General features: G+C 51.5%; 1 protein-coding gene across 1 annotated transcript; it reads left to right on the top strand.

The window, feature by feature from the left end:
- The first annotated feature begins 477 nt into the window (after positions 1-477).
- On the top strand, positions 478-9,991 carry LOC144929830 (phospholipase A2 inhibitor gamma subunit B-like). Its single transcript, XM_078850408.1, has 5 exons — positions 478-526; positions 1,046-1,162; positions 7,180-7,332; positions 7,714-7,854; positions 9,792-9,991. Exons 1-5 carry the CDS (start codon positions 478-480, stop codon positions 9,989-9,991), a joined length of 660 nt encoding a protein of 219 aa, XP_078706534.1.
- Positions 9,992-10,215: the final 224 nt, after the last annotated feature.

Here is a 10,215-nt window from a genome sequence, read left to right as displayed (position 1 = left end):
CCCAGAACTGATCCCTGCGGGACCCCACTCGTTAGGCCCTTCCAGCATGACTGTGAACCACTGATAACTACTCTCTGGGAATGGTTTTCCAGCCAGTTATGCACCCACCTTATAATAGCTCCACCTAGCTTGTATTTCCCTCGTTTGTTTATGAGAAGGCCATGTGAGACTGTATCAAAAGCCTTACTAAAGTCAAGATAGACCACATCTACCGCTTCCCCCCATCCCCAAGGCTTGTTACCCTAAGAAAGCTATCAGGTTGGTTTGAAACGATTTGTTCTTGACAAATCCATGCTGACTCGTACTTATCACCTTATTATTTTGTAGGTGTTTGCGAACTGATTGCTTTTTTATTTGCTCTGTTATCTTGTTCAGTCTCTCTTCTGATCTCATTTCAGCCCGTCTGTGATAATTCCCCCCGTTGGTGACCTGGCTGCACCAGAGACCCCAGCGCCGATCTCCTGCTTCCCCATCACCATGAAGGCTTCTCTTGCTGTCTTCATCCTCGCTGCTCTCCTGGCGACGGGTGAGTGGGGTCTGTTTCTACAGGATCTGCTCTGACTTCTCCAATGCCACAAAACCCCAGAGCAGCCAGTTTTACAAAATGGTTTATTAAAGAACCAAAGAGAAGCAGCAGAATAACAGGGGCCAGGTCTGAATGGAAACAGCCCCTGAGGAGATGCCTGGAAGTCCCAAGTCCCTGGGGCAATGCGTGAAACAATTCTGGAGCTGGGAGGCAATGGTTGGAGTTGGAATCCCTGAAAACGTGCCCTGACTGGTTACATTTCCCAGCTGGCCAATAAACACGGAGATTTTGGAAAGAGGACCTTCCGCTGCAAGTTTGCCTGGAAGGAACCAGATTTGAATCTGAATAAGGAGAGCGCAAGACGCTGGGAACTAGATTTCTGTCTCATCCCCGCTGGGGTCTGTCGCCGTAGCTGCACTGGAGTCAGTGGGGCCAGATCCCCACCTGGTGTCGATCAAACCCAGGGGAAGGCGAGGGAGGGACAAATCCAGGTGGCTCATGTTCTCTCTCCATCTCTAGGGGCCTGTCTGCAGTGTGAGGTTTGCGAAGGGCCAGGAACCAGCTGCACGGGCGACCTACAGACCTGCGCCGCTGGAATTGACTCTTGTGGCATCACTCTCACAGAAGTCACATTGGGTAGGTGATACGGACCCTAACCAAGCTGGCTCAGTGAACAGGCTGGGGAGGTAGGACGCCTGGGTCCTCTCCTAATCCCAGCTCTGGAAAGGAAGTGGGGTGCATGGGTCTGAGCAGGGATTGACTTGGAACCAGAACACCTAGGTTCTAGGCCAGACCCTGTGGGCTAGCTCCCGCAAGGGGACTTAGGCTCAGTATTGCGATGCCGAACCCTCAGTGGTCTCCATGGACCATCGGTGAGGGGCCCAGGCTCCCTGTCCAGCGCACGGGATCCAGAAAAGCCAGCATGCTGAGCGGGCAGTTGCCTAATCCAGCCAATAGGAAATGCTGAGGTGATGGGCGTGGCCTAAACCCCTTCCTCCCAGAGTTCAGTATCTAAGTCCCGGCTGCACAGATGTGCCCAACTCTGGCTGGGATCCACACCTGGGAACCCCTTGCTGGGAGTCAGGCATTTGAAGCTGGTCAGCCCTTCCTTGTGACACCAGCAGCTGGGACACACGACCTGGAGGTGGGAGACCCAGTTTCAAATTCCCCCTTCCTCTGGATTATGGAGCGGGTCTCTCTCGAGCCTTCTTCTTGCTGCTATTCCATTTCATATTAAATATTTCAGCTTCTTGGGAGAATTTGATTTTTACCTTTCTTCTCATTTTGAACATGTTTATTATTGAGCTTTTCTATCCATTCTAGTTTTCTCAATTGAGGAAAATGATGGCACGGGGGTTTCAGACAATAATTATTTAATGACAATAGGTGTTGAGATGCAATAAGGTAAATCTTTGTAACCGTTAAAGCAAAACCTCTGAACATCATGTGTCAAGTTATACAAAGGAAATAGCCTTAAATCAAACTCTGATATATTCTCAAGCAGCATTTTTGCTACTTTGCCAATCTGTAAATTTCAGTCATCATCGATGGAACTATTTGGTCAAAGTCAGGGTCTAGTTTACGTGGGACTTTGACATACACTGGGGGAGCTCTCTGGCCATTGGACTACTGGGGATATGATGGGGTCGGGGGACATCATAAATCCCAGCTCCTCCAGCTGTGTTTTGTGGGGGGCCCAACCACGTCTCCCTTCTCAGAGGCTGCCTCCTGGATTAGACACCATACCTGAGATAGGCAGGGGAATGCCTACTGTGTGGTCCTGCTGAGGCCTAACCATGAGCTAGGTGCCGGGTGTCAGGATTTAGGCAGCTGTGTGGTTACCCATCAGCAGAAACTTAGGGACCTAGGGAGTTTAGGCGATTACAGAGTCAGGCAGCAGCTGAGCTGGGAGCTTGAGGATTGAAATGTTGGATTTTGGTATCTAAGGTGGCAGTTAGGTGACTAAATTGCTTTGTGGGACTTCTCTCCACTGTAAAAATGGACCATTTATTCCTGCCCTTTGTGTCCTGTGTTTTAACCAGTTACCAGTCCAGGAGAGGACCTTCCCTCTTAACCCGTGACACCTTATTTTGCTTGCGAGTCTTTCACGAGGGACCTTGTGAAAGGCTGTCTGAAAGTCAAAGTACTCTATAGCCACTGGATCCCCCTTGTCCGAGTGCTTGTTGACCCCGGTGATGGGTTGTACCCCCGGAGTGCTACTTGAACTGGGGTAGGACTGAGCCCTCTGACTCACCAGCCTGGGCTCCCTCTCACCCTGTGCTGCTATGACAAGATGCAGACCACTCCCGGTCCTACACTTACACCAGTATTCTCACAGGCAGGGATGCACCCAGCTGCAGTTGCATGTAGACTATGATCAGCCACTGCATGAACCAACAATAGAGAGGCTACAGCCAAAATAACCCCAAGCTCCCCAGCCTAGAACCCCAGAAGTGTACTGTCCTGCCCTGGGCAAAACCCTGAACAGGATGAATTTATTACCCGGTTCACCCCTCCCTCAATGTGGAGAGGGATATGCAACAAGCCTGTGTTGGCCAAGCTGAGATTTTTCTCCAGACACTTCACTCAAAGTCACACTGGTTTAGATAAAGCAAAAAACAAGTTTATTAACTACAAAAGATGGATTTTAAGTGATAAGTGACAGCAAACAGCTCAAAGCAGATTACCTAGCAAATGAACAAAACCGCAGACTACCCTAATATAGTAGATAGATTGGATACAAATTAGCAATTTCTCACCCAAGCTGATGATACCAGCAGTCCATCATGTTCCCATAGACGGGTTAGAAATCCTTTTAGCCTGGAACCAGCACTTCCCCCAGTTCAGTCTTTGCTTCTCAGGTGTTTCCAGAGTTCTCTCGGGTGGGAAGGGAGGCCCCCTCGATGATCAAAGAATCATAGGACTGGAAGGGATCTCGAGAGGTCATCAAATCCAGTCCTCTGCACTCATGGCAGGACCAGCATCATCTAGACCATCCCTGACAGGTGTTTGTCTAACCTGCTCTTAAAAATCTCCAGTGATGGAGATTCCACAACCTCCCCAGGCAATTTATTCCAGGGCTTAACCACCCTGACAGTTAGGAATGTTTTCCTAATGTCCAACCTAAACTGCCCTTGCTGCAATTTAAGCCCATTGCTTCTTGTCCTGTCCTCAGAGGTGAAGGACAATATTTTTTCTCCTCCATCTTGTGACAACCCTTTGGGTACTTGAAAACTGTTATCATGTCCCCTCTCAGTCTTCTCTTTTCCAGACTAAACAAACCCAGTTCTTTCAATCTTCCCTCATAGGTCATGTTTTCTAGACCTATGATCATTTTTGTTGCTCTTCTCTCGACCTTCTCCAATTTGTCCACATCTCTCTTGAAATGTGGCACCCAGAACTGGACACAACACTCCAGTTGAGGCCTAATCAGCGTGGAGTAGAGCGGAAGAATTACTTCTTGTGTCTTGCTTTCAACACTCCTGCTAATACATCCCAGAATGATGTTTGCTTTTTTTGTATTTGCAACAGTGTTACCCTGTTGACTCATATTTAGCTTGTGGTCCACTATGACCCCTAGATCCCTTTCCGCAGTACTCCTTCCTAGGCAGTCATTTCCCATGTTGTATGTGTACAATTGATTGTTCCTTCCTAAGTGGAGTACTTTGCATTTGTCCTTATTGAATTTCATCCTATTTACTTCAGACCATTTTTCCCGTTTGTCCAGATCATTTTGAATTTTCATCCTATCCTCCAAAGCACTTACAACCCCTCCCAGCTTGGTATCGTCCACAAACTTAATAAGTGTACTCTCGATGCCATGATCTACATCATTGATGAAGACATTTAAAAAAACCGGACCCAGAACTGATCCCTGAGGAACCCCACTCATTAAGCCCTCCCAGCATGACTGTGAACCATTGATAACTACTCTCTGGGAATGGTTATCCAACCAGTTATGCACCCACCTTACAATAGCTCCATCTAGGTTGTATTTCCCGAATTTGTTTGTGAGAAGGTCGTTCGAGACTGTATCAAAAGCCTTACTAAAGTCTAGATATACCACATCTACCACTTCCCCCCTGTCCACAAGGCTTGTTACCCTGTCAGAGAAAGCTATCAGGTTGGTTTGACATGATTTGTTCCTGACAAATCCATGCTGGCTGTTACTTATCACCTTATTATCTTCTAGGTGTTTGCAAATTGATTCCTTAATTATTTGCTCCATTATCTTCCCTGGTACAGAAATTAAGCTGACTGGTCTGTAATTGCCCAGGTTGCCCTTATTTCCCTTTTTATTAATGAGCATTGTCACGGAGTGTGGGGGAGTCCAGGCCCTGCACCCTTCTTCCTGGGATTCACTGAGACTCTCAGCCAGCCCGTAAAACGGAAGGTTTATTGGACCACAGGAACACAGTCTCAAGCAGAGCTTGTGGGTACAACCAGGACCCCTCAGTCAAGTCCTTCTGGGGGAGCAGGGAGCTTAGACCCCAGCCCTGGGGTTCCCTGCGTTCCTCCACCCAGCCCTAAACTGAAACTAACCCCCCAGCAGGCTTCCTCCTGCAGTCTCTGTTCATATTCCCGGGGAGATGTGTCACCTCCCCCTCCCGGCTCAGGTGACAGGCTCTCAGGTCTCCCATCCCCAGGGCACATTCCCAGGTCAACACTCCCCCCTGCCTGCTGCGTCACATCATCACAAGCACTTTATGTGCTCTTTTCCAGTCTTCTGGAATTTCCCCTGTTTTCCATGACTATTCAAAGATAATAGCGAATGCCTCAGATATCTCCTCAGTCAGCTCCTTCAGTGTTCCAGGACGCGTTTCATCAGGCCCTGGTGACTTGAAGACATCGAACTTGTCCAAGTCATTTTTAACTTGTTCTTTCGCTATTTCAGCATCTGAACCTACCCCGTTTTCACTGGCCTTCCCTTTGTTAGGCATCCAGACACCACCAACCTCCTTGGTGAAAACCGAAACAAAGAAGTCATTAAGCACCTCTGCCATTTCCACATTTTTTGTTATTGTTTTTCCTTCTTCATTCAAAGCTATACAAGGTGGGATTTCACACCCCACCTTATATAGCTTTAATATATGTCAGGAACCCTTTGTTCCAAATGCCATTCCCAGCCCAGTTTGCGGAAAAATACAGGTACCCAAAATGGAGTTCCATGTCATGTGATCTGGTCACATGGCCTTGCTGAGTCATGGCAGCCATTATTTACAGGCTTGCTGAAACATCTACAGAAAGGCTAAGCTCTTCCATAGTTCTTGTCTTTGCTGATGGTCCATCAGCACTGTCGAGTTTCTATATTGTTGTACCTGAAAGGCCAGCTGTGGGTGTTACACAGAGTAAGCACATATAAAATCCAGGTACATAGTCAATATTCATAACTTCAGATACAAAAACAACACATGCCCCAAAAGAGGATAATCACATTCAGCAAATCATAACTTTCCCAATGACTCTTAATGTGACTCATCTTGTACAAATTGCATCATAATTCTGTCATAATCATGCCCCCATGATGAATAGGGGGTGTCGTGTCACAACCCCATTAAAGAATTCTAATAGATTGGTGAGGCGTGATTTTCCTTTACAAAAGCCATGTTGACTCTTCCCCAACATACTGTACTCATCTATTTTTCAGCTAATTCTGTTCTTTACTATAGTTTCATCCAGTTTTCCTGGTACTGAAATCAGACTTACCGGCTTGTATTGCCAGGATTGCTTCTGGAGCAAAGGCACCAGAGCCCTCCCAAAAGTGGGAGGCCCTGCCCCCTGAGGTCCCACCCCAACCCCTCCCCCGCAAGGGCCCACTCCCCTTTTCCCCTAGAGGCCCTGCTTCCAGACAAGCCAGAACCTGGAGTGGAGCTGGGAAGCCTTCCATCCGCACCCAGGGTGGGGTGGGGCTGAGAGCAGCTCCCAGCCCATGTACGCATCCCCTGGGCCCCACACCAAGGCAGAGGGAGGCTCCCCACAGCTGCCCCTGTGACTCTTACCATGCCAGGCTGTGGCTTTGAGACCTCCCCCTGGCCAGAGTCAGGTTGGGGGGACCCACGTGATCAGATGTGGGGAGCCAGCGCAGAGTCGTGGACCCTCCATCTCCACCTGCCCTGGGCCGGGTGGGGAGCTTGGGAGGCAGGGAGACAGGCCAGGAACTCCTCTTGGGGCCCCTGCCCTACGGGCAGGTGGAGGGTCCGCACTGCTCCCCAAACAGCCTGGGCTCCCTGGCCGGGCTCCAGCAGGGTGCTGGCCTGGTCGGAGGGTGGACCCTCGCGGGGAAGAGGAGGGGAAGGAGGCAAGATCCACCGCAGTGAAAAGTGGATGTTCCACGTCCGTCCTCTTTCAAAATTGGGAGGGCTCTGACCCCCTCTAGTTCCGGCATTACTGTTCTAGGGCCTCTTTAAAAATCACCATCACATTAGCTACCCTCGACCATTTGGTCCAGAGGCTGGTTTAAACGATAGGTTACCTACCACAGCGAGTCGCTCTGCAATTTTATGGTTGAGTGCCTTCAGAATTTCCTTCTCCTTTTCCATGCCTCAGTTTCCCCATGGGTAGAGGTAGGATAATGTCACAGGGCCATCACTGTGCAGAGGGCATTGATGGGGTGGGAGTGGAAGGGGAATAAATCTACATTTTCTCCTGTGCAGTGGGAATGAAGCAACAGGTGATTGCCAAGGGCTGTGTGACATCTGGAAGTTGTAAACGTGGCCCCCTCACTATGAATTTTGGGAATGGACTGACCGGGAAGGTGGGCATCGCCTGCTGCACGGGAGACGCCTGCAGAACAACCACCGTGACAGGTACCTCTCCCCATCTCCGCCTCTCCTGCCCCATCCCCTGCACCTCCGGCTGCCTGGAACCTGCCCCACGATAACGTCCCGGGCCTGGTCCTCCCGCCCTGCAGGGGGCGCCCCATGGAATAACACTGAGCCCCTGGCTGGGTGGAGTTTAGTGGGCGGGGCTCTAGGCTCCCACCAGGTGTGAACCCAGCTGGCCCCACCCAGGGCGGGATCCAGGGTTCCCTGCCACAAACCCCTCCCCCGCCGGCGTCCCCGAAGCTACAGTGCCCCCTGGAGGGGGCCCCCGGGGCTGAGCTGTGCAGCCCCCAGCTGCTCTCCCGGCCCTGACCCATCCTGGGGCTCGTCCCCCGAGCTGACTGCGTTTGCTCCGCTTCTTCCCAGTGCCCCCGGCCGACCCTAAACCCAATGGCCGGAGCTGCCCAGCCTGCGTTGGTATGCTTTCTGCTAAGTGCAATGAAGAGATCATAGATTGTACTGGAGCTGAGACCCGATGTGTCGAGCTTGCTGGGACTACAACAATGGGTAACTTCTGTTCATTTATTTTTGGGTTATTTTTCCTTTGTTGTTCACAGTTCAAGGAAACTGCACTTGTCTTCCCCTGCCAGGGTTCCTCAGGGCTCCCACACTGGGCTCCTGGCTCCTCAGCCCTCACTTCCCTTGGGGGACGCCTGTGTCTTTAACCCTGCTGACCAGGGGTGTAGCAAGGCGAGACTCCCTGCCGCGGTGCCTCCTGCTGGTTACACCTGGGAATTAGCTCAGGTCCAGCTCTGGGGCACCCTCCACTGGCCGGTGTCTCTCCTGCCATCACCGGCTTCTTCCAAATCTCCACCATGCTTCACTTCAGGCCCCGTGTCCCTCCCTGTCCATGGTGCCCCTTCTCTTGGGTACTGCCCTGCAGCAGTGCCCCACACTCAGGGGTCCTCCCCTCTCTGGGGAACCCCAATTCCCTAAGCCCACCTCACCTCAGTGACAGTCTTCATCTAGCCCCTTCCTTCAGGGGCAAACCAGTCTGAAATGGCCACTCATCATCATCGAGGGGGTTGGACTGGCTGCCTTTTCTTTAAGGCGACACAGTCCCCTGCCAGTACTGTGATAGCCCCAGCAAGCCAGACTGCTCAACAGGCCAGCGTGGGTGCATTCTCTGCAGGGGGGTTGAACAGCATCACGTCCCACAGCTGTGAGCTACCCCACAGCGCGTCCTAAGCAAGCACCTTCATGTTGAAGGAGAGAGCACTGCAGAGAAGCCAATGGTTGAAAACAATGAAAGGACCTGGAAGCTGGAAACTTTCCCTGAGGTCACCCCACCTCCAGCCTCGGGCTCTGCTAGGGTCAACCACTATGACTAGGGTTTCGTGGTTGTTACAAGTTAATAGCAGTCTCAGAGCTCTGATGACTAGCTCAGTCGTTCCTTCCTACAACTTGGACCTTTCGTCTTGGCCTCATGTCCCAGGGGATCAGCAGACAAAGGTGCCCCCTTCCTGGCGTAGCTTCGCAGGGCTATTTCTGGAGCAACCGGGGCTGGGGAATGGACATTAACCTCACCCTAGAGATTCCCCGGGGAAAACCACTTACCACTTGCTGTGCCAAGAGTCCATCTCTGGCTGGCACATGGTTCAGTACAGGCCTCTGGACCCCAAGTCTCCCCTCTGTCCCAAACTCCTACGTTAGGACAGGATGCTGTGGGGGTCTGCTGCGTAAAGGTATCAGCTTGACATCAGGACACCTGGGTCCTATTCCCAGTGCTGTCTCCTGTGTGACCTTGAGCCAGTGGCTTCCCCTTTCTTTGTCTCTGCTTCCACACCCACCTTTTGCCCACATAAAGTTTAATCTGTAAGCTCGTTGTGGTAGGGCATGTCTGAGTGTTGGGATCCCCTGGGGTGTCAGGTGCTGCACAGACCCAGTCAGAAATGGGAGAGCCTCGTTGTGCCAGGCACTGAACAAGTTCATAGTGACAGTTCTTGCATCAAAGAGCTTGCAATCCAAATGGGCAGAAGAAGCATTCTACCCATTTCACAGATGGGGAAACTGAGGCACAGAAAAACAAGGAGATGTGCCTAAGGTCACACGGGAAGACTGTGGCAGAGCTGGGAACTGAACCTAGATTGCAGAGTCCCATCACGGTGCCACAAAACCTCTTAGCAGTGAGCTGCTGCTTTACTAAGTGAATGTTGTGGCTAATACAGGCCTGCTCCAATCTGGGTGGGATCTAGATCAGAGCTGCCCGTGACTCGCTCAAGGAGACAGAGTGAGTCTGGGTCCAAGCGGAGGAGAAGTGGGGGAGACCATCCAGGGCCAGACAGGCTGTGGAGAGCGGAGGAGATGGGGAGATGGAGGCTGTGAGGGACCTGGAGTGAGCTCTGAGGAGCAGAGGAGAGGCAGGAGAGGCCATTGTGTCCCAAGCCTTTCAAGGAGGGGATTTGCTCCCTGACACCCGTCACCTGCTTTTCCTTCCCACACAGGTGGAACAGTCACACCGGTGACCATGAAGGGCTGTGCTACTGAGGCTGTCTGTGCACATGAAACAGAGGGTTCGGGGTTCTTTGCAGGCGTCCATGTGGATCTAACTCTCAAATGCAAAGCACCTGGCACAGCACGGGGCCCAGCCGGGCTCCTCATCCCAGCCCTCGCTGGGCTCCTCCTCACGCAGCTCCTCTCCTGAGCCCCCACCCATGCAGTGGCCACACCGCACGGAATAACACAACTTTCTGCCTGCGTCTGCTCCTCTCCGCAGCCACTGTCCCCTCCCAGGGGCTCCGCGCTCCCAGATGGATTCGCTTCTCCTTTATTTTGTTCCACTGAATAAAACAAACCAGAGACCAAATCCTCTGGAGATTTTTTATTTTGTTGGGGAAAATTTTAATTCTAGTGGGTGGGGCTGCTTAG

This window comes from Lepidochelys kempii, chromosome 24, assembly GCF_965140285.1.
Source record: "Lepidochelys kempii isolate rLepKem1 chromosome 24, rLepKem1.hap1, whole genome shotgun sequence".
In the NCBI taxonomy this organism is placed as follows: domain Eukaryota; kingdom Metazoa; phylum Chordata; order Testudines; family Cheloniidae; genus Lepidochelys; species Lepidochelys kempii.
The sequence above is the reverse complement of the archived record's forward strand: the minus strand, read 5'-3'. Positions and strand labels throughout refer to the sequence as shown.

Excerpts from the sequence above, each read along its gene's own strand:
- LOC144929830 (XM_078850408.1), top strand. The coding sequence starts at position 478 with ATGAAGGCTTCTCTTGCTGTCTTCATCCTCGCTGCTCTCCTGGCGACG. Across the intron at positions 527-1,045 it reads CGCTGCTCTCCTGGCGACGG|GGGCCTGTCTGCAGTGTGAG; the intron begins GTGAGTGGGGTC and ends CTCCATCTCTAG. Across the intron at positions 7,333-7,713 it reads CAGAACAACCACCGTGACAG|TGCCCCCGGCCGACCCTAAA; the intron begins GTACCTCTCCCC and ends GCTTCTTCCCAG.